Below are 27,977 nucleotides of genomic sequence, written 5' to 3'. Positions count from 1 at the left end.
TTTAAGTATGAAAATACCATGGCTTTATTTTTCTCTTAAAAAGATAGTCGTGCTTATGGGTTAAATGGAAAGGATGTACATCGTTCTCATGAGTAAACAAGATTTAACTGCTTTCAGATGCAAACCATAATGCCAAAGAAGTGACACGAAGGGGGTAAAAGTCTAATGCTTTCATCTTCATAGCAATCAAATGCAAAGTAAAGCAAAAATGAAATGGACTTACTTAATGCTGGGCATTCCCACAGGGAAAATGTAAGAGGATATTATATCAATCAGTAGCAGTATTGTATACAATTTAAAAATTCCTTTAGGTTGAGCCACCCTCACTCTTCTCTCTGGCTCTCTCCCATCTGAGGTATAGCAGGCTGGAACTAACAGAGCTAGTAGTCAGGAGTTTTTGCTTTGGAGTCCACTGAGATAAGTGGGTGGCAAAGTCTTGGAAGACCAGATAACTTGGCTCTGGTGAGGCACCTACGTGCAGCAGTGTCGCATATGGAAGTTGACGACATACTCAGCATTAGTCCTCTGCACAGAAATAGCAAAAGGCTCAAAAGGGTGAAAGGTGAAGGCAACAAGGCGTCGCACTGTGTGGTTGATGGGGCGGCCCAATAACCCCGCCTGGATCTCAAACTTGAGCAGGCCTGAGTCCCGGGCATAGAACCTAAAAAGAACAAGGACAGAGACAGAGAAAGAGGGGAAGTATTGATATTCACCATCAAACAGAAATCTAGACAGCAGGGGAATGTGACAAGTCATTATTTTACCTTATTCATGAAATCTCCTCTTATATCAGCCCCAGGTTATCAGAACTATAAAATCACCTTGGTATGATCAGCTCATTTAGCGAAGAGTGATTATAAATTTTACTATGTTGCACTGAGTCACTGGTCATTTCTCTTTCCTGAGATGACTCAGTTTTACAGTCCTAATTATAGCCTCTCCGCTTCCAGACGCTCCTGCCTCAAGATTGTCTAGGCCAGGGCTAAAAATGAAATGAAAGCCACGTGTGTAATTTTAAATTTTCAGGTAGCCATACTGAAAAAAATAAAAATAAAAAGAGGAAATTTAAATAATACATTTTATTTACTCTAATATATCCAAAATATTGTAATTTCAACCTATAATCAATATGAAACTATTAGTGAGATATTTCTCTTTTTTTTTTTTGGAAATCTGGTGTGTATTTGACACTTGAGCACATCTCAACTTGAACTAGCCACATTTTAAGTGCTCAATAGCCACATGTGGCTAGTGGCTACCATATTGGACAGTGTGGATCTAGGCTCACCTTTGAGTTTTTCATATTTAAGAATAAATTCTTTTAAAAGGTTCTTCTTTTTCATGCTCAGAAACAAAATACTAAGTAGTGTTTAATTTTTCATCTAATATGTGAGACTAAAGATGCTTCCATCCATCCTAATATTTAAATGCCTTTACCATATGCAAAATAAATGCCCTATGGTTTGGAGAACTACTGATGATTAGTGAGTGGAGGCTGAATGGCTGAGGCAGGTGGGGGTGGGGTGGCAGGGAGGATTCTAGAAAATAAAAAGCCCTGAATTAAAGAGTCCTATAATCTCCTTTTGGAAATGCAATATATAAGCAGACCTAAAGATATTTATACCTTTTGACTCAATAATCCCATATCCAAGAATTTATATCCTCAGAATTTGATTTAAATGAAGTAACTAGTACATGAATAAAGATGACTGCTATGGCATTTGTTTTAATGTAAAAATATAGAAAGAGAATAAATGCTCAGTGATGGGGGAATAGTTAAATAAATCATGGTACGTCTATTTGATAGAATACACCATCATTAGGACTATAATTGTGAGGACTATGTGTAATAACAACATGAAATAATGTTTATAAAATAAAAACAGACTACAAAAAATGATGCTGTGATTACAAGTGTGTAAATGTAAATATGCACACTGACAAAGACCAGACTGGATTATACAGTAAAGACACTGGAGGAATGGTATTCTGTCTTCAAATGCCCTTAATATCCTTATATTTCTCATTTTAAATTAAAAATATAAAGAATTATAAGAGAAACCATTCAGGAGCAATAGCATTGCCAAATTTTAGATTCATCTTCTCCAATTAGAAAAGTAGGAAAGTCAGAAAGGAGAGAGAAATGTATCTCATGGTACTTGACTCGTATTAGATGAGGCCCATCTTTTTTATGTGTAAAAAACACACAGCCCTACTCCCAAAATCCCCAAACACAAAGGGATTGTAATTTAAAGTGGGTTGTTTGAGTTTCTAAATCTCACTCCCACTTTACAGGACATATGGGTAAATAAGAAATATAGTAAATACTATCCCAGGGATGCAATGAGCAAAATCTAGAATTTGGAGAACACTAGAGGAAAAACAACCTAATTTCCTCAATAATTTCATTGCAAAGAAAATAAAAGGGGGAAGAAGAACCTACAGAATAAAAATGACTGGGCCAGGCACAGTGGCTCATGCCTGTAATCCCAGCACTTTGGGAGGCTGAGGTGGGTGGATCACCTGAGGTCAAGATTTCAAGGCCAGCCTGGCCAACATGGTGAAACCCCATCTCTACAAAAATAAAAAAATTAGCCAGGTGTGGTGGCAGGCGCCTGTAATTCCAGCTACTTGGGAGGCTGAGGCAGCAGAACTGCTTGATCCTGGGAGGCAGAGGTTGCAGTGAGTTGAGATCGTGCACTCCAGCCTGGGCAACAGACAGAGACTCCGTCTCAAAAAAAAAAAAAAAAAAAAGACTGAAGGGACCAAATGCAATGCATGAACCTTGTATGGATCTGATGCAAACAAATTAACCATAAAAAGAATATCTGTAAGACAACAGGGATATATAAAAACTGACTAGATGTTTGAAGATATTAAAGATTTTTTGTTAATTTTTTAGAGATGGGGTAATAGTGTTACTTGTTTTGCTAGGATAACTTGGATTTCCTTTAAAAATAACCTCAGACAGTGGTGGGAAGGGGAGGGAGCAGTGGTGGTGATGGAAATAGTTGAGACAGGAGCAGTCACGAGCTGGTAACTGTTCAAGTGGGTGATAAGTACATGAAGGTTTATTATGCTCTTCTACTTTTTGTATATGTTTTTCCATATACAACTTTCCATAATAAATAAAAATATTAACTAGTTTTTGGAACTTGACTCTAATTTCCCAAAGGAAATATTATAAATGGTGATTAATTATACAGAATATGTCACACAGGCCCATTTAATACACAAGGAGGCTGGATGATGAAATATATCTATCATAAAGATCTAACTACCACTGTTTCTATGTGACAAAGACCTTCCAAGCTCCAGCCTAGAGCTCCAGGAACACACCCACCTTGAGGTAACTCCACTAGTGACAGTAATTCCAGCTCCTCCTGCTAATACTATTACAGCACACAGAACAGGCTCCATGTATGGAGAGACAGATGGGTCTGTGAACTAGACTTCTGTGAGGAAAGAATTTCTTGTAAGACGTCAGTTTCAAAGTTCTAACAATAACACAGCAGTCTACATTCCAAAATTCCTCCAAGTGAGGAAGCATGAGTTTCTTCTAAATCTGTCAGCAGTTCCCCAAATTGTCTCTGCTACTTTTTCTATTAGGTAACATGGCAGAATAAAATCTGTGTTAGATACATAATTATAAAGTCTCAATGACAAAAACTATTATGGAATCGTATTAGATTATTAAATGGGAAAGTACAGCTTCCTACCCTGGATACCTTTAAAAGAGGACAACACTTATCTGAATTAGATGTTCTGATGAGAAGCAAAGAGTAGGAATAATTTATGAGACTAGTACCTAAATGATCGTAGCACTCACTGCATTATAGAAATAGCCTGCCTTTCAACCTTACCCATGAGTACAAGTGGAGACAGTCACAATCAAATGATGTCCAGAAGAAGAGAAAAGAAAGCAGGCCATCTTCAGCCCTTGAGCAGTTTGTAGCTATAGCAGTGACACTGTACCTGATTGGGTGATCTCCACAAGTCTTGGGCCGCTCCATGACAGATACCCACTTGTCATCATAACTGAAGAGAGACAAATCCAGATAGGGGCTACCGCTGTAAGACTGAGCACTGATGGGGAGCTGACCCAGCAGCCGGCGTACCGCCTCTGTGTGCCCTCCATACTTGGCATTTATAATAGTGTCTTTGAACCTAAACAAAAGGGCCGGTGAGGAAGGCTTTGTTAGTGAGTACACAAAGCTGTCTTGGATTTTAAATTGACAAATATATATCTAAGAACAACTCATTCTTTAAATACAAATTGAAACCTAGGTAATGAATTAAGACAGAACTCTCTCTCACACATTACAAGTCTGGCCAGCTACAAATACTTTTAAAAAGCAACATATAACTAAAAATGGAAAACAACAAATTACTTTAGAAATGTGTTTGGGTTTTGGGTTTTTTTTATTTCGAGACAGGCTCTCGCTTTGTTGCCCAGGCGGGAGTACAGTGGTGTGATCTCAGCTCACTGCAGCCTTGACCTCCCTGGCTGAAGCGTTCCCACGCCCAGCTAATTTTTGTTTTTTTGTTTTTTTTTTTTGAGACGGAGTCTTGCTGTGTCTCCCAGGCTGGAGTGCAGTAGCGTGATCTCGGTTCACTGCAAGCTCCGCCTCCCGGGTTCACGCCATTCTCCCGCCTCAGCCTCCCAAGTAGCTGAGACTACAGGCGCCCGCCACCACGCCCGGCTAATTTTTTGTATTTTTAGTAGAGACGGGGTTTCACCATGTTAGCCAGGATAGTCTCGATCTCCTGACCTCGTGATCCACCCGCCTCGGCCTCCCAAAGTGCTGGGATTACAGGCTTGAGCCACCGCGCCCGGCCTGTATTTTTTATAGAGATGGAATTTCGCTATGTTGCTCAGGCTGGCCTTGAACTCCTGGGTTCAACTGATCTGCCCGCCTTAGCCTCCTAAAATGCTAGGATTACAGACATGAGCCACCACATCCGGCCCTACTTTAGAAGTTAACAAAGACTCTACAAACAAGTTTGAAATGAGTATAACTAGTTTATGACAACTATTTCTACTCTTTTCTAATAACAGCTCAACTGGGTTTGAAAAAGGTCAAGAACTTACTTTCCCCAAATAATTGCCTTAGACTGAATTAGGAAGGAGTTATAGAGAACAGAAGCAGCCTTTGACTCTTCTTGGGATCACCCACTTCCAGCAAGCCTTTCACAAATAAATTACCCATTCTTTGTTTAAATAAAATTTGGAAACTAGCTACTTATACTCCTGCAGAAACACCAGTATCTAGAAGAACAGTAACAGACATAGAGAGTCATATATCTCACTTATCTTTGAAAATAATGACAAAGCAGTTATTTCTCATGACTGTAACAAATGCTAAGTTTTATTTTATTTTTTTTAGAGACAGGTTCTGGCTGTGTTGCCCAGGCTGGAGGGCAGTAGCACAACCTCAGCTCACTGCTACCCCCACCTCTCCTGGGCTCAAGCAATCCTCCCACCTCAGCTTCCCAAGTAGCCAGGAACACAGGTGCGTGCCACCACACCCAGCTAACTTTTTTTTTTCGTAGAGACAGGGTCTCGCCATGTTGCCCAGATTGGTCTTCAACTCCTGGCCTCAAGCGATCCATCTGCCTCAGTCTTCCAAAGTGCTGGGATTACAAGCGTGTGCCACCGTGCCTGGCCACAAAACTAAATTTAATACTCTTTGACAAGTACTTCTATTCTTCTGGAAATCTGCCCTAAGGAATCACTCCTACATGCAGAAAAATCTCTGTGCACATTCATACAGCACTGTTTATAGAGGAAGAAAAAATAAAAAGCTAATGGAAAACTACCATTTTCAAAGATTATATGGTAACGGGAAATGTTTATCACATCTGTAAATAAAAGAAGTAGGATACAATACTGTCTATGTAATATGGCTAAAAACACAAAGAAAACAAAAACTCACACTTAAAGCGAAGACTGGCAGAAACACATTAAAATGTTAATAGTCGTATAATGACATTTTGAAGTTTTTCCTTATTTTTCACTTTCCTACACCTTCGTAGAAAGAATGTCAACTGTCTATCAGTATATATATATTTTAAACCTCTATATTCAAGCATATCATACGGTTCAACCATCAAGGGTATATAAATTTTTTTTAGTCTGGGAGAAAAGTATAATATCTCATCCCTGAAACAAATGGAATAAAAAAACTTCAGCGTTCCTAACTTTCATGAGACTAGAAAGATTAATTAGTTGAGGGTAATTTTTATTTTCACTATTAACCTACGGTATTACGTGGACATGAACACTTTTCCGCTCCCCCTAAAGAAAGCCTAGCAAGCAACACTGCTTTTCCATTACTCCTCCTGACAGTAATTTTCACAGCCTCAGTATAAATCATAAAAATAAATCTTGGGCCAAATAGAGCTTATTTTTTCCCTTTCATTTGAGCTGAAATAAAAGATCCTGGGCACTTTGGTTTTCAGCAAAGATCTGGCACCATCTCATCTACACCTTAGCCCTGCCTGACTCACTGACTCGCTGGCTTTCAAAGGTAAAATGATGGGGGCTGGTTCACAGCTTTGTGATAACCACAAATCAAAGCATCTGTGATAATCTACAGGTTGAAGCAGTTCCTCTTCCTCTGCAGCACCTACCACCTCCACTCTCCATGCTCCCCACTGATTAAAAGCAGTCACTCCCTTTGATGTCTTCACACTTTAGCTCCTGCCTCAGCGTCACTCTGTCCCGCCATACCTCTCTTAATTCTCGGTAATTTCAAAATCCTCAGAGATGTTCTTTACAGCACCATAGCCTCCTACTAGTTCCTTGACCTCCTCTCAACCTCAACTGCTTATTCCACAGTCACACCCTCAACCTCACCATTACCAACGACCGCAAACCCTCTCTAGTCACAGGGTGGACCGTCACGCTCTCCAACCATCTTTTCTCCCATCTTCCTGGCTCACTCCCTCTATTCGTCCCAACTTCAGCAATCCTTCAACCCCTACAGGACCTATAATCCACTGATTCTATCAACTTCTTGCCATCCTACACTCTCATCATATCCTCTCTTCCTTCCTTCCACATAAGATGAAATCACTAAATAATCCATTGCACACATCCTCAACAATCTTAAATTATCTTATGGTACTTGCTTAGAAAAACTACAACCTCCAGTTAAGCTCAACTTTGCCTATTCCTTGCCTGTACTACTTGGTTTTCTCCATGGCTGTAGAAAAACATACAATGCTCACTTTAAACTTATGGCCATGAACTTTATGTAGGCTTTTAATGCTGCAGGGCACTCGTATTACATTTCCATAGTCCTTCCAGACTCCCACGCTCTTCCACGACTATTTCATCTCCCCTCTTCCATGCTGACTCTTAGCTAATGGCATCACTTACTTTGTTACTGACAAATGGAAGTTGGCAGAAGATAACTTTTTTAAAGCTCCCATCAGCACATCTACCCAACATTTGTACATATATAACTTTCTGTGCTCCCATGCAAGGCAAATCCATCTGCCAGTGCACTAGAACCCAGCCCCTCTCATACACTTAAGCAGTTCTTCCACTTTCCTAAACTGTTTCCCCTTCTCTACAGGATCAGTCCCATCTGTATGCAAACATGCCATTTTTCCCTCATCTAAAAAATAACAAAAACAAAATCTAACACCACCTACCTCTCCAGCTAATGCACTACTTTTCAGCTCCCATTGTAATAAAACTCCTCAAAACACTGTTCCATACTGTCCAACTTTTCTCCTCCCATTCTTTCTTAAACCCACCCTGAAGAGGCTTTCACCCCTACCATCTTACTCAAACCTACTCTTGTCAAGGTTACCAATGACCTCGATGCTGCTAACTCCAATAAGTTAATTTTCAGTCCCTATTGTACTGAAAATTGTCAGGTGGCTGTGACACAGCTAACACTCCTTTGAGAAACTATGAGACACCTCCACTTACAGAACTTTTGATCCTCTCCCCTAAACCTGCTCTACCCACAGGTTTACAGTTTAATGGCAACTCTCTCTTGCAAGTTGTTCAATCCAAAAATGTTAGAATTATCTTTGACTTTGTTCTTTCATAGCCCATAGACCATCCTCCATTAATCCACTGGGCTCTAACCTTCAAAATACATTGAGAATATAATTACTTACTATTCCCAATGCTACCACCCTGATCCAAGCCACCACCATTAAACAACAAATAATCACAGAGGACTTGGTATGTGCCAGACACTATTCTAGGTGCTTAGGATACATTAGTGGACAGTAAAGAACTTAAATCCTAGTGGCAGGAAACAGAATGCCATAGTTATACTTACTGGATCACTGCAGAAGTCTCTTAACTGGTATCCCTGTTGCCACCCTATCTGCCTACATTCTAATCTTAACAGAACAGCCAGAGTGACTCTGTTAAAACATAAGTGAGACTATGTCATTCCTCTGCTCAAACATGACACAATCTACCTCATCTATAGTTAAAGCCAAGACTATAGAATGGCCCTATGTATCCGCCTACCTCCCCACCCCAAATCAGGTCTCTGACCCTATTTCCAACTACTCTGCCCCTTGCTCACTCCGGTCCAGCCACCCTGGCCTTCTTGCTGTCCCTCAAATGCATCAGATCCACCTCAGGGCCTTTAGATATGCTATTCCTTTTGCTGGGTATATTCTTCTTCCTGCTATCCACATGGCTTGCCCCCTGACTTCCTTCAAAAGCTTTCTCAACCACCACCTTCTCAGTGAAGCCTATGCCGACAACTCTACTAGGAAAACTGACAATCTCTTCTTAATATACTCAAACTTACCAGTATTCTAACAATTTTTTTTTTCCTTGGACACATTCTTCTTGGACTCCTCCACTCTCGTGCTTCCAAATGGTCTGACAGGTGGACAGTCATTCTGCAAATTCCCTTTATCATTATCCTCAGGACTCTCTTTGCCTCTCTCCAGTGTCAGACTATTTCCTACATACCATTCTTTTGTGGTCTATTGAAGTACATCTCCATAGGCTTCCTTAGAAAAGGTACATGAGAGGTAATCTTTTCAGACTTCACAGGTTTGAAAATGTCTCCATTCCACTCTATTATCTGGATATAGAATTCTAAATTGTGGCCGGGCGTGGTGGCTCACGCCTATAATCCCAGCTCTCAGGGAGGCAGAGGCGGGAGGATAGCCTGAGCACAGGAGTTCGAGACCTGCCTGGGTAACATAGCGAGACCCCGTTCTCCACAAAAAGGGAAAAAAAAAAAAAAAAAAAAAAGACAGAATTCTAAATTGCAAATCGCCCTTTTCATAGACTTCTGAGGGCATGATTTTAATGACTTCAAGCTTTCGGTATTATTGGTAAGTCTGATGTCATTATGATGACATTGTTTTTACACGTGAAATGTATGTTCTTTCTCACAGTTTTCACAATGTTCTCTTCATCCCCAATGTTCCAAAATTTCATGATGATATGCCTCTCGGTGTGGGTCTTTTTCATTGACTATACTGGATACTAGATGAATCCAGTGGTGCACTGATAAAGGTTTAATTTTTCTCAGGGGAAAAAAGCCATGATTTGTAGTGCTTGCTGATTTCTGTGGTGTAAATCTTCCTGCCAAGGTACCAATGTGACATTACTCAATGTGCAGTTGCCAAGAGAAGAGCAGTAGCACCTTATTATATAGTATTTACACCATATAGATAAAATAGATGCAAAAACCACAAGAGCCTAAGTAACAGTAAAATAGGAAATAATTTGGAAATAATTTTTAATAACGACTTTGTGTAACAATCAGCTTGCAAAAATTCCTGAAAGTTTAACAGTCAGATCTCATGAGCCAGTACAAGCCAGCTCCAGCAGTGGATGGTCCTGCCAATCTAAAAATTTATGTTCTTCAGTCCTGGGAAACTATCCCATTATTTCTCCACTTTAGGTTCTCCACTGCTCCTTCAGGAATTAGCCAGATATTTGACCTCCTAGGCAGATACTCTGGTTTTTTTTTTTTTTAATGTTTCTCTTCTATGTCCCTTCTCTTATCAATTTACTCTACTTTCTTGGAGAGTTCCTCCACCACATCTAACAAATTTTAAATTTCCAAAAGTTTCTCATTGTTCTAGGAATGTTCCCGTTTTTGTTTGGTTTGTTCGTTTGTTTTTGAGACGGAGTCTCACTCTGTTGCCCAGGCTGGAGTGCAGTGGCGCAAACTCGGCTCACTGCAAGCTCCGCCTCCTGGGTTCACGCCATTCTCCTGCCTCAGCCTCCCGAGTAGCTGGGACTACAGGTGCCTGCCATCATGCCTGGCTAATTTTTTTTGTATTTTTTTCTTTTAGTAGAGACAGGGTTTCACCGTGTTAGCCAGGATGGTCTCGATCTCCTGACCTCATGACCCGCCTGCCTCAGCCTCCCAAAGTGCTGGGATTACAGGCATGAGCCACCCTGCCCAGCTAGAATGTTCCTGTTTTTATACTTTAAATTGTTTCAGTGAATGTAACATTGTTTTCTTTTTTTTTTTTTTTTTTTTTTTTTGAGATAGGGTCTTACTTTGTCACCCACTGTGGAATGCAGTAGCTTGATCTCAGTTCACTGCAACCTCCGCCTCCCAGGTTCAAGCAATCTTCCTGCCTCAGCCCCTCCAAGTAGCTGGGATGACAGGTGCATGCCACCAAACTCAGCTAATTTTTTTGCTTTTTGGGAGACCAGTCATGTTCCCCAGGCTGGTCTTGAACTCCTGAGCTCAAGCAATCAGTCCACGCCAACCTCCCACAGTGCTAGGATTAAAGGCATAAGCCACCATGCCAGGCCTGTTTCCTTACTCTTTATTCTTTATTCTGTTTGTTTTGTGTTGGTCTCTTTTAGGATAAAGGCTTTCCTTAAATGACTCATGATCCATGGTGTCTATTTTTATTCTTGAACATTTATTTTGACCTATAAGGGTCCCAATTTCATTGATTTTTACCAAAAGATTACTGGGAAAAGATTACTATAAAATTTAGCATTTAGAACCATGTGTTCACAAGAAGTAAAAAAAAAATTTCAATTTATATATACATTGTATTTTCAATGTAGCAAAGTATGATTAGTGGTCAACAAAATATGTTAGCATACAATTGTGTTGGGGACATAGAATAGACATACAAATTTGAGAATCAGAAGAAGCAATGTAAAATTCCCAATTATGGGTATAATTTGCCACGAATTTTTCATATAAAATACTTGAATACCAAATTACTATGGTAATTAGCATCCTTTTGTTATATTTTAAAGTGTTATTTTAAATGTCAATGTTTAATATACACTGAAAATATCATCCTCTACAACTATTAAATTTAGTAGTAACAGAAAAAAAATTTAAAAATCAACTTAAAAATATGTGAGGGTACCCCAATTTTTCAAAATCTTTTGGTGGTAAAGTAAAATTCTTAAGATCACTGAGCTAGAATATACAACCTGTCCCCTCAGTTTTTTCTGGAGCTTTCTGTAATTTTGTTTAATTCCAGATGTATTCTGAAATAATTTTTGGAAAACAATTTCTTCTAATTCCTGGATAACTTCATTCATTCAGCAAATACCTACTGAGCTCCTCCCACAGAGCAGACACTGGCCTTGGTGTTGTGGATACGGCAGTGGACATAATAGACAAAATCCCTGCCCTCATGGAGCTTATCATCTAGTGACTTCTTTGATGTCTTGACTGAGTGCACCCATCTTTTGTTGTTTTTGTTTTATTGTTTTTGAGACAGGGTCTTGCTCTGTCACCCAGGCTGGAGTGCAGTGGCGTGCTCATGGCTCATTGCAACCTTTGCCTCCCAGGCTCAAGTAATCCTCCCACCTCAGCCTCCCTAGTAGCTGGGACTACAGGCATGCGCCACCACACTCAGTTATTTATTTATTTATTTATTTTGGCATTTTTTGTAAAGACAGGGTTTTGCCATGTTGCCTAGGCTGGTCTTGAAACTTGGGCTCAAGTGATCCACCTGCCTTGGCCTCCCAGAGTGTTGGGATTACAGGCACGAGCCACCACGCTCAGACTGTTACTTGTCAATTATCTGCTTAATTTTGAAGCAAATTTTAAAAGAAAATTCATCCCAAAATGAAAAAAAGCAAAATCTGACTCAGGTTCTGCATATAAAAATTCTTCTATACTGAACAGATACTAAGACAGAAGATTTGTGTGAACCAAAGAAAAAGGAAAACGCAAGACAGTTGTCTGAACTCAGTAGCCATCTATCTATAATCGAGTACTATCTCTTTATATAAATATGATGCCACTGCATTAACATATTTGTTTTTCCCAGTGGCAGTAATGCTTATTCTGATTCATCCACTCACTGTGGTCTGATCCATCTTTGGACCCAGAACAGGTATTTTTCCATTACTGCCTAAAGTAAGGGAAACAATTTAAGTATGTGAAATATGAGGAGGCACTAACTAAAGTAGGATTTAGTTTAGGCCCTTGGCCCAAAGGAACCATTTGTTTCATAATAATGCACTACGGCAATTATTAGAAGCTCTGGTTCATAGGAGGGCCTTGCTGACTGGGGGGTATATATTTAGGGTGACCTAAGTGATTTGTAAAGGCATTCCAGGTGTCAATATCTGTAAGTCTCCTCTTTGTGTTGGTCAGTTTTCCTAGGGAAGAATCTCTAATCTCCTGCCTGGAGGGTTCAAGCGTGGATGCCATATCTGGGAAGGGGGGTAGGACTCTTACCCTTCCGTATGTCAACTTTCACCTAATTCCTGTTTTTAGTATAACATGTCTCATCCTTACTTTTAAATATACCTCATAAACCTGAGACCAGAGCCCATCTGGTTCAATCTGCTCAGAGAATAAACTTCCAGCCTTCTGCAGAGGTAGAAGAGATAGTCACTTAGCTATGTAGACTTAGAAAAGGGATCTAGAGGGTCTGACTGCTCCTTTTAAGAACTTTACCAATCCTCCTCATTTCAGCCTACCTCACAGATACCTTCAGAAGTACTAAGAGGCACCTGGGACCTCCAACTTCCTGACCCTTTCCTGAGTTCTCTGGTGTAAGGCAGCTTGTTTCTTGATGACTAAGCTCTGCAGCCTTGAGTTTCTGCTCTCCGAGGTACGCTAAGTCAGTTCTCATTCATTCCCTGGCTTTTCAGCTTTTAAAACTTTGTTAGTATGTCCTATCTCCCATCGTCTCCTCTCCTATTCTCTTCGTTCTTATAGGTTTATACCTTCCTTTATTGTCATTTTAGTGGGACTTAGGGATGGAGCAAAGATAAATACATGTGTTCAACATATCGTGTTTAACCAAAAGTTCTAAAATTATTTCCTTATTCATTCAATGAACATAAGTGCTTGACAGTGTACCACTGAGGATACAGCAATAAATGAAGACACAGCCTCTATCTTTCTGCAGCTCACATGCAGTCTAGAACGAATCACAGACAATGCACAAACAATTCCACAGGTGCTGAGATAGAAAGAAGTGCAGGAAGAAACAAGGGGTTATAACAGGCAGACTGACCAAAGCTATGTGGACAGACAGAATAAGAGACGGTTTCCTAGAGACAATAGCTATTGGCCTAACACCAATTTTTCTAAAAAAAAATAAGACTGTTGAGTCTGGTACAGCAGCTTACCGGCGCTGGATCTGCCTTGCAAAATTGTTGCTAGAAGCTGAGCAGGGAAACTGGACTTCACTGTGCAGGGTAGCATTACGAAAAAGGTCACAGAAGTTCTCAAAGAGCTCCAAAAGCTCATCTGACGTATTCTCAAACACAGCAATCACCTCTGTTGTCACCATATTGTATACCACAAAGAAAGATGCCTGCAGAAGAAAAGAGAGAGAGGTATAGGACAGCTGAGTATAATGCCATGCCTAGGAAACTTATCACTTGGCTGAAAATTCAAGGCATGAATTTTCCAAAAACAGTAACAACAACAACAAGCAAACACCTCAGCTTTACCACTGAGGTGGAAACATGGCTCCAAGTGGTTCTGGGAAAATAGGAAGCAACCGTGGGATTTATCAATTGAGAGCCTCAACGTTGCCAGATTTCCCACTGTATCTGTGCTCCTAGAATTACTGAGATGGCCAGCATATAAGTATAAAAAGGTTTTAAATTTTCATTTCAAACTGTGCAAATTCAGTATTTTTCCTTCCAAATGTTTATTCCCTACTTGCTCCCCAACCCACCCTGAGATAAAAAGCACTTCTTAAAATGCCAGATTTAATTTTCTTTCCTGCTGAGAAAGTGATGTGCAGCCTGGGGCTGCCTGTTGGCAAATTATTTTCTCTTGTATGTGTACAGTTGAAAGTTCAATTTAGGGGTATTTATTTTTCCCTCTTAATATTTCTAACATGCAGAGAGACATCTTAAGTACCTCTTGTTCTAAACTGCCCAGGCAAGTTGTATACAAGCAAGGTACTGCTGAACAAATGAAAAATCAGATAGGCATTTTCCACTTTCTTCTTCATAAATGTTCTTTCAGCCAAGAGCATTTGTAAAATACATTTGAGATTTGCAGCAATTAAGATCAGAGGGGGAACCTGAAAAGCATTCAAATGCCATAGGTGACAGGGTTACTGCTTTTTCTAAATGGGCCCTCAGTGGCTAGCCCTCTTCCTTTAAACTTCCAGTGCTGTGCTCTGCCTAACAAGGAAGTTCCAAGAACCCCTAATTTTTGTTACAGTGAATGTAGCATTGTGAATCATCTACTTCTGACAGGACTCTAGAAGTTCTCAGACCACTAGGATTAGTACTTCAGCCTCCTATGATTGAGTTTAAATCTCAATTACCAATTTCTGGAGCCACTCGACCCACCTGTTTTACTAGTAATTAGTGCTTCTCGGAGCTTATATTACATGGCTTTTGCAGTCACCTGCAAATTAAATTTGGCTGTAAATTAAAGAGGCTAGAGGGTAACCTGAGAATAATACTCATAATATTACCAAGGCCTTGTGTTTGGATGTACTTTTTACTTATTAATCTTACTGGAACCTATCAAATTAAACTGGGGGAGGAGTGCAGAGGACAACTAGGGCAGAAAGATTGGGTTTAGAGTTACAAACTGTATAAGCAAAGCATAGAGCCCTAGTTATGTCGCTAGCTACGACTTATTGCAGCTAACAGAAACAACTAGGCCACCTTTTAGCAAAGAAGAAAACAATAATCTCAAAGGCAGCAGTCACAGACAACTTACTACCTCCAAAATAAAAAGGCAATTATAGCTCAAACCTAAATAAAGATTGATTCATGTCCTTTCTATAGCCCTGGACAACACTTTGATCCTATCAGGGCTTCACCAGAATCTCTCATAATTACATGGATATAAAATTACTCAAACATTTACTAGCCTTCCCTCCAAGGCAGACTGGGAAGTAAAGAACAGGAGGATAGAGAAGTCAAGGACTTCACTGCAATATCCCATGATACATAAGACGAACCAGATGCTCACCTGTGATTGCTCAATGGGTGACTTCATCATTGATAGGGAAGAAAAAACATCCACAAAAAATGATTTCTAACCATATTACTCCCGTACTTTTTTTTAGAACACATAAACTACAATTCAGAAGGCAAATGTTAGAAGATATTTTACCACAGGTAACTGGTGAGATTATAGGACATGATACCCTGTACAGAATCTGTTAATGGTAGAATCAGCTACAGGTCAGTAAGAGATACCAAACTCAGCTGGGCGTGGTGGCTCACGCCTGTAATCCCAGCACTTTGGGAGGCCGAGGCGGGCGGATCACGAGGTCAGGAGATGGAGACCATCCTGGCTAACACGGTGAAACCCCATCTCTACTAAAAATACAAAAAATTAGCCGGGCGTGGTGGTGCGTGCCTGTAGTCCCAGCTACTCGGGAGGCTGAGGCAGGAGAATGGCGTGAACCCAGGAGGCGGAGCTTGCAGTGAGCCGAGATGGTGCCACTGCACTCCAGCCTGGGTGACAAAGTGAGACTCCGTCTCAAAAAAAAAAAAAAAAAAAGAGATACCAAACTCAGTTGACTTCATGATTTACTGATTTGCTGGTTGTTCTGAATTTCCAAACTAGTGTCTAAGGAGACAACCTGCAAACAGGAGAACTGGGGGGACAAAGGTGTAGCAAGGTAGTTCTCTAACTTGGTCAACACTGAAGCGGAGAGGTTTTCAAAGACAAATGCCCAAATTACCCTGAATTTCAATATAGTGTTTCAACCCCCAAATCTTAGCAGTTCTGTGCTCTTTATATCACCTTATTCCCTTTTGGGAAATGCTTCTTCCCCTTACTGAAAGAAAGGCATTCTTCCCCTAAACTGAAAAACCTTTAAGACTTGTTGTCCTGATGACTCTCCTCAGGGATCATCAATTTTGGCTTCTTTTTGATCTCTTCACTGCTCTACAAGCTATGTCCCAGCATGTGGGCAAGGTCAGGGTAAAGTCACAGAACTTAATTCCGCCAAATGAGTGCACCTGTTAGTTACCTTATAAATAGGACTTTACGGAGAAGTAAATTATGAACCATTAAAGGACGAAAGTGGGGTTACTTAGAGAATTTTCTTTTTTGTATCGTATACTCATTCTCATTGCCATTACTAAAACGGCCAGACCAATAAGCACAATCTTACAAAATCGAGAGAGGTTATCCATAAGTAGTCCAAACCTTGACCTTGTAGCATTTGGGCTTCCATCTTATGAGTACCGAAAATGCTCTGCAGAACAGTTAGGGTAGTAATCAGAGTTGACTATCTTCCTGTCAATGACTTGAACTTTAGCTTCCATTTGTCCAGATAAATACATATGACCAGAGAAAAATGGAGCTGATTTTAAGTTTGGGCCCTAGGATATCAACTCAGACTACGTGAAATGTCTATTTCTGAGGGGTGGGCTATAAACAGAGAAACCTTCCCATTTTGTCAAGGAGACTGGACAAGTAAAAGGCAGAAGTGCACCTCATACCTGTGATGGATCTGTGACTCGCAGTGTTACTACATCCTCACTAGTGTACTTGATAAACAGATGGTTTTCATCCAGAAGCTGCATTTTCCACATTCGCAGCTGCCGCAGTTGGTCAAAATACTGGAAGAAGCGCCTCTTGGCCATTGCGCTACCATCCTGTTCTGCCCGGCGCCACAAATACACCAGCAACCGGTGTTTGAGGGAATTGATGAAAGGATCCCTAAAGGGATTGGCCATGCCTGTCTGACTGTCCCGCTGTACCTCAGGGAAAACAGCTGACACAGTGAGCAGGTCATCCTCATAGCAAAAGCGGCCAATGGTCCGCACATCAATGAAAGTGCCTTCAGGAGTCACCTGGAAGACATGGATGGTCTGTTGTTGCACAGACAAGATGGCCAGGATGTTTTTGTACAAGTACAGCCCTTGGTTGTGTGACAAGACCACCTTGTCACACTTGAATGTGCGTGTATCACATAAGCGGCCAGTATGAAGGTCAATGATGTGGAGGGAATAGTCTTCTAGAGGGGACCGTGGGTTGGGGGTCACTGATTCACTGTTCCGATATACCTCAAAAAATGGAGGGTGAGGCTCATCCGGGAGGTAGGCAGCTGAGCCCACGATGACACAGCGGCAGTCATCAGTGAAGAGACTACACTCCCGGTTCAGGTGCTCACCATTGGCTGCAACATTGGTAATGTGCAGCAGGACAAAAAAGCGTTCAAAGAGCCGGCCCCGGATATTCACTGACCGCTGGTCATTGCCATTGGACAGGATTTCTCCTTCATATCCCTGCAGTAGGTCCTCTGCTGCCTGGCAGCCCTGGTACTCATAGATTTCAAGAGATGTCTGGTCTGAAGAAAAAGCAATAAAGTAGCGTCCGTCAGGTGAGAATTTACGCAAAAAACAAGGAGGCTTTTCAACGTTGACAACTGTGAAGTTGGGGAAGACATTCTGATGGAACACTCGGACTTGGTGCCAGTGGGTACCTGCCTTGCCTGAACTGATCCGCCGGCGCTCCAAGCGGTGAATGACATTTTGGTTTTGGATTCTTCGAGGCCTGATGGTAGAAACATGATGATCCATTATCACATCTCTAAACAGAAAAGTAAAGCAGAAGTCAAGAAAATGAAACAAAATTTACCAAAATATAAATATATACAAGTCAAACAGATTTCTCTTCATATATCCTGAACCTAGGAGCTCCCAGGATGACAGTGACTGGAATTACTGCTTCCCTTTAAGTGGTCCTAACATTTCTAAGTCTAGAAACAGGTCTAAGGGAAGGATCTAGTTCACTAGGAATACCTTCCAAGTATGCTCAGCTGTTGGGAATGTTCAACAGAAAAAAACCTACAACTGCAAACTGAACAGTATAAGACACATTCAGCCAGGCACGGTGGCTCATGCCTGTAATCCCAACACTTTGGGAGACCGAAGCAAGTGGATCACTTGAGCTCACTAGTTCAAGGCCAGCCTGGTAAACATGGCAAAACCCCGTCTCTACAAAAAAAAATAGAAAAATTAGCCAGGCATGGTGGCACATGCCTGTAGTTCTAGCTACTTGAGAGGCTGAAGTGGAAGGACTGCTTAAGCTCGGATCATTGAAGCTGCAATGAGCCATGATCACAACACTGCAACAGAGTGAGACTCTATCTCAAACAAACAAACAAACAAATCATATTCAATGTGTATTCATTCCAGCAAAAAATATTTATTGGGCTGTTAAGATGTCCATATTACCCAAAATAATCTACAGATTCAATATAAACCCTATCAAAATCCTAATAGCACTTTTTACAAAGATAAAAAATTCATCCTAAACTTCATATGGTATGTCAAGGGCCTCCAAATACACAAAATAATTTTGAAAAAGAACAAAGAGGACTCAAGCCTCCTGATTTCAAAATATATTACAAAACCACAGTAATCAAAAAAGTGTGGTACTGGATAAAGACAGAGACAGACAAATGAAATGGCCCACAAATAAACTCTGGCATATATGGTTAAACAATCTTTGATAAGGTACTACTACTACTCAATAGAAAAAGGATAGTCACTTCAGCAAATGGTGTTGGGAAAACTGAATAGCCACGTGCAAAAGAATGAAGTCGGACCCTATCTTACACCCTATACAAAAATTAACCCAAAATAGGTCAAGGACCTTTATAAATATAAGACCCATAACTATAAAACTACTAGAAGAAAATACAGGAGGAAAGCTTCATGACATCAGACCTGGCAGTCATTTCTTAGATAAGACACAAAAGGCATAGGCAACCAAGACAAAAACAGACAAATGGGAATACATCAAACTTAAAACTTCTGTAATCAAAGGACACAATCAACAGAGTGAAAGGGCTTTCTACAGGATGGAAGAAAATATTTGCAAATCATATACTGGATAAAGGGTTAATATCTAGAACATATAAAGAACTCTTATAACTCAATAACAAGAAATCATATACCCAATTTTAAAATGGTCAAAGTACTTGAATAGACATTTCTCCTATACAAATGGCCAAAAAGCATATGAAAAGATAGATGCTCAACATCACTAATCATCAGAGAAATGTAAATCAAAACTACAATGGGATATCACCTCACGCCCATTAGAATGACTGCTTTTTTTAAAAAAAGAAAATAGCAAGTGTCGTTGAGGACATAGAGGAAGCTGAACCCTTGTGCACTGTTGGTGGAACTGAAAAATAGTACAGCTACTAAGGAAAACAGTATGAAGATTCCTCAAAAAAAATTAGAACTACCATATGATCCAGCAATTCCACTTCTGGGTATAAATCCAAAATAACTGAAAGCAAGATTTCTAAGAGATATCTGCACACCCATGTTCATATCAGCACTATTCACAGTAGTCAAGAGATGGAAGCAATCCAAAAGTTCATTGATGGATGACTGGATAAACAAAATGTGGTATATACATACAGTGGAATATTATTCAGCCTTCAAAAGGAACAAAATTCTGACAAAATTCATCATTGAACCTTGAGGACATGATGTGAAGTCAAATAAGCCAATCACAAAAAGACAAATACTGTATGATTCCATTTAAATGAAGTATCAAAAGTAATCAAATTCAACAGCCAGGTGCAGTAGCACACACCTGTAATCCCAGCTACTTGGGAGGCTGAGGTGGACCACTTGAGCCCAGGAGTTTGAGTCTAGCTTGGGCAATAGAGTAAGACCCAATTTCTAAAAAAAAAAAAACAAAAAAAAAAAAAAAAAAAAAAACCTGTTTTAATTTAAAATGCTTATCATTAAAAAAAGAAAAAAGAATCAAATTCACAGAAACAAAGAAGAATGGTGGTTATCAGGGACTAGCAGGAGGGGAAAAGGAAAGGTGCTGTTTAATGGGTTAGACTTTTCAGATTTTCAAGATGAAAAAGTTCTCAAGATCTATTTCACAACAATGTGAAGATACTTAATACTACTGAACTGTACACTTACAATCGGTTAAGATGGTAAATGTTATGCTATTTTAAAATCACAATAAAAATATGCTTTAATATTTATGTGGCATCTATTATATGGCATAGTCTTCTAAATGTTTTATTATACCTTGATTCAAATCAAAGTTAAATCTCAGGCCATAAAAGTCAACGGCATTTAGTGAAAAACTCAAGTTATAAAGCTGTTGCCAGACAAGGAATAAGCAAACACCACCTTCTCTCCCACTAAAAATGCAGCTATAAAACCTAGACAGAATGCATAAGACAGGCATACGAGAAAAACTAATTGGCTAACAATAAAGTACCACTGAATGGGCAGTGAGGTTAACGCTGTCTCCCCCCCCACCCCGGTCCTCCTGCTGCTTGGAGAGCAAGTGTGTTGCAAGGAAGGTAATTAAAGTCCCAGTTTTGTCATCAGAAGATCAAAAGGGAGACCCCAACGAAACCAGAAGGTACTGAGGAGATATCAGAGGGGAAGGAGCGCAGAAAAGTAACATCATGAAGTTGTTCATGAACTCCCAAGCTGCGCATGTGTGGATCTGGTCCAAATCAGACTAAAGGCTTTGAGATCTGAAATAATCACCACCCAGATCTCAGACTGGCCACTGAATGTCACATGCATGGGACAGATCCAAATAGCACTGCAAAGATTTTCTGAAAATTCATCTGCCATTAGAATCATAGCCTAAAGAAAGGGAGTTGCAAATTGCAAATTCCCTGAAGCTAATTAGGTAGACTGCCTACCAAGACAAAAATTACCAACATTCCTCTTGGGATTTAAACAGGCCCTATCATCTTATAATATTCAAAATGTCTAGGATACAATCCAAAATAATTCAGCATATGAAGTACTAGGAAAAAACTCAATCCAGAAAAGACAATTGACAGGCACCAATGTTGAGATGCTACAAAAGTTAGAATTCTCTGAGAAAGATTTTGAAGTATCTGTTATAAAAGTGTTCTAATAAGCAATCACAAACACTCTTGAAATGATAGAAAACCAAAGTCTCAGCTAAGAAACAGAAGATATTTCTTAAAGATCCAGATAAGAAGTTTAGAGCTGAAAAGCAATAACCAGCATACAAAACTCTTCTAGCTTCCATAGAATCTAGTAAAAATTTTTTTTTAATTTAAAAACAATTCTGAAAAAGAATAAAAAACTCGCTGATGGGCTCAAGGGCAGAATGAAGTCATCACAGAAATGAGTCAGTCACCCTGAAGATAGATCAGTATACGTTATCCAAAGTGAACAAAAGACGAGAAAGGAAAAAAAAAAAAAAAAAAAGACGGAAAAAAAGTCAGTAAAGCCTCAGGGCCCTAGGGAAAATATCAAAAGGTCTAACCCTGATCTTTGGAGAGAGTACATAATCCTAGAACTTTGGGAGGCTGAGGTGGGCAAATTGCTTGAGCCCAGGAGTTCAAGACCAGCCTGGGCAAAATGGCAAAACCCCATCTCTACTAAAAATACAAAAAGTAGCCAGGCACAGTGGTGTGCACCTGTAGTCACAGCTACTCAGGAGGCTGAGGTGGGAGGATCACTTGAGCCTGGGAGGCAGAGGCTGAAGTGAGCTGAGATCATGCCACTGCAATCCAGGCTGGGTAACGGAGTGAAACTCTGTCAAAAGAAAGAAAAGAAAAGAAAGAAAGGAAGGAAGGGAAAAAAAACAGGAAGCAAGGGAGGGAGAGAGGGAGGGAGGAAGGAAGGAAGGAAGGGAGGAACTTCCCAAATTTGGCTAAAGATATAAATCCTAAATTCAAAAGGTTCAGAGACCCCCCCCCAAATTCAGGAAGTTTAGCAACCCCCAAATATGATAAATCCAAAGAAATCCATGTCCAGACACATCATAGCTAAAATGGAAAAAAACTAAAAGATACACAGTAAAAATCTCTAAAGTGACCAGATAGAAACCATGTATCACCTATAGAGGAACAACAATTCAAATGTCTAGATTTCTCATCAGAAACCAAGGAAGTCAGAAAGAAGTGGAACAACATTTTTTAAGTGCTGAAAGATCTGACTCTGTTTCATCATTCAAGTCTCAGCTAATATAGTACCTCCTCAGAAATATTCCCCAGCCACCTTACTTCTGCCCACACGAATCTACTGATACACCCTATTTCATTAACGGTCTTTATCTCTTTCTGAAATTAAGTTATTTGTTTACCTTTTTAGTATCTGTCCCCCCATACCAGAGAGCAGGGAACTGGTCTAATTCCTTGCTGTATTCCCAGCACCTAGGAGAAGGGACAGTTAAGTGCTCATAAATATGTTAAAATGAATTAATGGAGCAACAATTGGCATAGCCTTGAAGAATAATACACTAAACAAAGTAAAAGAGGAAAAACAGGCCAGATGCATTGGCTCACACCTGTAATCCCAGCACTTTGGGAGGCTGAGGCGGGGAGGTCACAAGGTCAGGAGTTCGAGACGAGCCTGGCCAACATAGTGAAACTCCATCTCCACTAAAAATACGAAAATTAGCTGGGCATGATGGCGGGCGCCTGTAGCCCCAGCTACTCAGGAGGCTGAGGCAGAAGAATTGCTTGAACCCAGGAGGCGGAGGTTGCAGTGAGCCGAGATTGTACCATTGCACTCCAGCCTAGGTGACAAAGCAAGACTCTGTCTCCAAAGAAAAAAAAAAAAGGAACAAACCAGATAAAAAGGTACGTAAAAGACACATTTTAAAAAAGCATGACATGGCACATTTGGGAAACGAGCAATTTCAAGTGGTTAGAGCACAGGAAGCACAGAGTGAGTGATAAGAGAGGCCTAGAAAAAGACTGCAAAGCAGGGGAGGGATTGCATCCAATCTGTATTTCAAAACATAAAATGAGGTATTTATTCACATTCTGTCTCCTTCTGAAAAGGTTCCAAATGCCTTATATAAGTATATATAATACCCAGTCAAGTTAAAAATGTACATACCTCCATGACTGAGCAAGTTTCCCAAACTGCTAGTCACACCTCATTAATAGGGCCTTGAATCAATTTAGTGAATAGTCTGACATTTTAAAAAATGAAATACAAGAAAATAGAAAATATCAAGCTATCATATATTGCAATAGCAAGCATTGTTTTGTAAAACGTTCGTTTCAATTATATTGGAGTTACATGCACTGAACAAGGACCTAAAATGTATACTGATCTAGAATAGAGCAAGGGTCTGCAAACTACTGCCCTCGGCCCAAATCTAGCCCACCTCTCACCTCCTGGTTTTTTTGGGGTCTCACTCTGTCGCCCAGGCTGGAGTGCAGTGGCACCACCGTGGACCTCCCTGGCTCACGTGATTCTTCTGCCTTGGTCTCCCAAAGTGCTAGGATTACAGGCATGAGCCACCACGCCTGACCCCCACCTCCCAGTTTTTGTAAATAAAATTTCACTGGAACCCTGCCATACCCAATCATTTACATAATGCTTTTGCCCTACAAAGGCAGAGCTGGGCAGCTGAGATGAAGATCTTACTTATGTTTACGGCCCTCATTAGATGGTGATGTTCGACCGACCAATACGCAAACACTATATTCTGTATGCTCATCACAGTGTTTGACACATGGTAAGTCTCCCTTCTTGAACACTGGATCTATCTAACGGGAAGTTCTGTGCCAACTCAGGCATCCACAGAGACTACTCCCTCTGCCTGGAATGCATTTCCCCTGCCCTTGCTGTAACTTCTCAAGTTGCAGCTTAAGTGCGGTCTCCTTTAGCAAGTGTTCCCCGACCATCTTATCTAAAACAGGCCTCCCATTATTATATTTTGTCTTCTCCATAGTAATCATCGCAATTGTATTTATACTTCCACTTGCATGGTTGTGTTTAATGTTTGATTCCCTTGCTAACCTGTACCCTCCAGACAGGAAGTAACCAGGTCTACCCTGGTCATCTGGTATTCTCAGAACCTAGCACTGGGGCTGGCACACGGTAGGCATTTGGTACCTTATGGAATGAAAGAAGAAAGCCTGACTGAATTGGGACACTAAACTCACTGTGTGGTACTAAGTCCTTTACCCTTGCTGGGTCTCAGTTTCCCTATGGGAGAAGGTGCACATGTCCCTCAATTCCTTGCAACAGCCTCTAAACCAGAAGGGGATGCCAAGGGGCGGGCACACAAACCCAAAGGGGCGCCCCCGGAAAGAAAAGCCTGGGGCGGGGCCTCAATGGGAAGAGAATTCTGAGGGAGGGAGGGAGGGAGGGAGGGGGCCGTGGGGCCTCTGGGTATCAGCGTCATGCAGGGAGGAGCCTGCCGGGGAGGGTCTGACGGGCTTGGAGGCTGGGCCAAAAATGATAAGTCCTCACCTGTCTGGTCCAGGCTCAAAGAGCCAGGGCGAGGGACGCCCCAGCCTGTTCCGTGCGCGCCTCCCCCTGCCCCGCCCCCGCCATGCCCCAGGACTCCGGCCCCCGCGGCTGCAGGTTCCCGTTTCCGCCAGTCACCGGAAGTGCGGCCCAGCAAGAAGGGAAGTAAGGGAGAGCGCGGCACTGTTCAGCCGACACCAAGAGATGGTACAGCGCACCCTGGTGCCCGGAGGAAGGATCGAAGCCGTAGAGGCTCCGTGGCTCCGAAGGAAAAAATTAAAATGGCGCCTGACCTGGCCATCTCTGTGAGTTCCAATGGCAGTGTCTCTGCACCTGCTGGGCACATTTGAAAAAATATGAATAGAATTGATTTTTCACCTATTGATTAGATGCTGAGAAACTTCCTACTCTGTTATCTTCTAGATAGCGAGCGCCTTGAAGACTGAGACTGTATTGATCATCTCTGACTAGCAAGGAATTTGCCATGCTAGTTTTAAGATGGAGTTGATTTTAAAATGGTGTCACTCTGGCTCTCGTAGGTTCCTGCTTCCCTAGCAAAAAGATTTTCAACACCATTAGTTATCAGAGAAATGCAAATCAAAACAATGAGATACCACTTCATACCCCTTAGGATGGCTATAATATCTTTAACAGGAAGATATCACATACTGGTGAGGATGTGGAGAAATCAAAAGCCCCATATGCTGCTGCGGGAATGGGTGCAGTCACTGTGGAAAACAGTTTAGCTGTTCCTCAAAAACTTAAACATGAAGTTACCATTCGACCCAGAAGTACCTCTAGGTATATAACCAAGAGAAATTAAAACGTGTCCACACAAAAACTTGGACACAAATGTTCATAGCGGTATTATTTGTAGTAGATAACATATGGAAAAAGCCTAAGTGTCCATCAGTAGATGAATGGATAAACAAAAGGTGGTATATCCATACGATAGAATATTATTCAGCATTAAAAGAGGATGAAGTACTGATACTTGCCACAACATGATGGACCTTGAAAACATTCTGCTAAGTGAAAGAAGCCAGTCACAAGAGGTCATGTGTTGTATTACTCCATTTATATGAAACATCCAGAATAGGCAAATCTGTAGAGACAGAAAGTAGATGAGTGGTTTCTGGGGGTAAGGGAAAAGGAGAATGAGGAGTTATTGCTAGTGGGTGTGGAGTTTCTTTTTGGGGTGATGAAAATGTACTGAATTAGATAATGGCATTGGTTACACACTTCTGTTAATATACTAAAACCTTCTGAATTGTACATTTTTAAATGGTGAATTGTGTAGAGTATGTCTCAATTTTAAAAAACAAAAAGAACAGTTCTAATTGTCAGATTGTCCCCAGCTTTGTGACTGCAATGGTCTGTGGAGTCAGCCCTGAGTGTGCTGCAATCCTCCCACTTCTCCATTCAGCCTGTCAGATGCTGCTGCTCTTCAACGTTCAGCCCAACACCCTCTCACCCCTCCACAGCCCACCCTTGCCCACCCCTGCCCACCATGGGGAAGGTGGGACTTCCCTCTGATTTCTTGTGGGGGAGCCTTTCCTTGAGGAGTGTAGGGTTTAAGCCAAAAGTATTCTGGGACATTGAGTTCATTGTACTTTTCTCTCTACTTTTGTATGCATTTGAAATTTTCCATAATAACAGCAAAAAGGACTCTCTCCTCCAGCCTCCCTGGCACTGAAGCAGCTTGTGTATATCTTCGTAGATAAATTTACACTCATGGTTGACCTACATGAAGATAAAACAATAAGAAGAATTTCCTCTGCTGGCATGTAGACCCACACTGCCCTTTTCCCGGCATGGTGATAACAGGAGAATAGAATAGGGCCTATGCCTTCTCTTCTCTAATGATCCTTGGCTTGTAAGTATTTTCCCCAAGAGATTATTCCTTTTTTATTTTTATTTTTGTAAAGGCAGGTGAGTTGCCTTTGCAAATCTTTTGTCCATTTTTCCACTGAGATTATTTTTCTTATTGATTTACAGGAGCTATTTATATATTCTGGATATTGATCTTTTGTTGGGACTGCAAACATTTTTTTCCCTGTGTGAGGTTTATCTTTAATTTTTAACCATATTTCTAGTGATGTCATTAAAATATTCTGACCTTCGTTACTGTTCTTGCTATTTGTCAGTTTAAGACAGGGTCCCATGTAAGAGTCCATCACACTGTGCTTCCTGGAAAATCTGCTAGTGATAAAGGAGACTGAAGCTTGTCTTCCCTCCTTGCCTTTTCCAGGAAGTGGATTTCATTTCATTTTTCCAGCTCTTATTGCTACCATGGTGCAATAGGGTTAAAGGGGCAATCAGAGGCAAGATGATGACTGCATTGTGAGTCACTGCAAGGACTTTGCCTTCAATTCAGAGTAAGATAAGGAGCCAGGGAGGCCATTGAGCAGAGGAGTAGCTACAGCAATGGTCTAGGCAAGAGAAGGCAGTGGCTTGTATTGGGGTGATAGAGGTGGAGGTGGTGAGAAACGGTCAGATTTGGGGTGCATATTGAGGATACTTGCCAGTGGATTAGATCAGCAGTGTGAGAGAAAGAAAAGAGACAAGGATATCCCAAGGTTTTTGGCCTAAGTAACTGTGGCTGCTTTTGTTCAAAAAGTAATCAAGTATTTAAATTGGGCTAAAAGTTAAGTCAGCTCCACAAATACAGAGACCATCTCTGTTTTGTGACTACTGATCCCCAAGCTACCACAGTGACATGTACATAAGCACTCAGTAAATGTTCGTGGAACGCTAAATAACAATCTTCTGTACAAATGGATAGCATCAGTGGTATAGGCTTCAAGCACGCCTGAGGACACATTTTGTTTCCACAACCCTTTGGCATCCATCTCAACTGTCCCAACTTCTCATTCCTCGCCCTCCCTTCCATTGTCATCTCACCCTAGGAAGAGCGCTAAGTCCCCCACTGTACCCCCATGCTCCTGCCTTCTCCATCCTTCTCATGCAGGGTGCCCCAAGGACTGGGAAGATGGAGTGACAGGCGGGGGGGGGCGAAGGACTGGAGAGCTTTCTCTCCGCTCATTTCAGTCCTCCTGTGGTTCTTCTGCCAAGGCTTTTAGCAACTCTGCTCGCTATCTGCATTAGCCACAAGAGGAGCGGATGGGAACAAAAGCAGGATGAGAGGCTCTTGTTCTTTCTCCCTTTCTAGAAGAGGTTAGCAGAGCTCTTCTCACCTTGACATTTAGTGGCAGACATTCATTACCCTAAATATTATACCACCAACAACTACACTCCTATCATCATCATTGTCATCACCAATCTGCTAATCAAAATAATTGCAATCACCATTTAGTAAATGTTTACCATATGC

General features: G+C 41.0%; 1 protein-coding gene and 1 long non-coding RNA gene across 5 annotated transcripts in view; both read right to left on the bottom strand.

Annotated features, from left to right (window-relative positions):
- Nucleotides 1–24,787, bottom strand: LOC105488349 (DET1 partner of COP1 E3 ubiquitin ligase). Of its 4 annotated transcripts, XM_011752316.3 has the most exons (7): nt 24,647–24,729; nt 22,518–22,587; nt 16,889–17,981; nt 13,583–13,770; nt 3,976–4,167; nt 3,344–3,455; nt 530–661 (listed from the first exon to the last, which is right to left on the bottom strand). In XM_011752316.3, the coding sequence occupies exons 2-6, from the start codon at nt 22,538–22,540 to the stop codon at nt 3,359–3,361; spliced, it is 1,593 nt and encodes a 530-aa protein (XP_011750618.2). In that variant the 5' UTR covers nt 22,541–22,587; nt 24,647–24,729; the 3' UTR covers nt 530–661; nt 3,344–3,358. The 4 variants fall into 4 exon arrangements, 3 of the variants coding, with proteins under 3 accessions (XP_011750616.1, XP_011750617.1, XP_011750618.2); XM_011752314.3 differs by lacking the exon at nt 3,344–3,455 and having other exon boundaries at nt 1–661; nt 24,647–24,787; XR_011626178.1 differs by lacking the exons at nt 530–661; nt 3,344–3,455 and adding an exon at nt 8,793–9,000 and having other exon boundaries at nt 4,032–4,167.
- An 826-nt stretch (nt 24,788–25,613) lies between these two features.
- LOC139364382 (uncharacterized) overlaps nt 25,614–27,977 on the bottom strand; it is a 40,900-nt gene continuing 38,536 nt past the window's right edge. The window contains exon 5 of the long non-coding RNA XR_011626181.1: nt 25,614–25,748. This is a non-coding gene — a long non-coding RNA (uncharacterized lncRNA). The remainder of the gene's footprint in view (nt 25,749–27,977) is intronic.

Source organism: Macaca nemestrina, chromosome 7 (assembly GCF_043159975.1).
Source record: "Macaca nemestrina isolate mMacNem1 chromosome 7, mMacNem.hap1, whole genome shotgun sequence".
Lineage (NCBI taxonomy): Eukaryota > Metazoa > Chordata > Mammalia > Primates > Cercopithecidae > Macaca > Macaca nemestrina.
Note: the sequence above shows the minus strand (reverse complement) of the source record. Positions and strands in the feature narration are given on the sequence as shown.

Excerpts from the sequence above, each read along its gene's own strand:
- LOC105488349 (XM_011752314.3), bottom strand. The coding sequence starts at position 22,540 with ATGGGGGGACAGATACTAAAAAG. Across the intron at positions 13,771-16,888 it reads GAGTCACAGATCCATCACAG|GCATCTTTCTTTGTGGTATA; the intron begins GTATGAGGTGCA and ends TTTCTTCTGCAG. Across the intron at positions 662-3,975 it reads TGTGGAGATCACCCAATCAG|GTTCTATGCCCGGGACTCAG; the intron begins GTACAGTGTCAC and ends TGTTCTTTTTAG.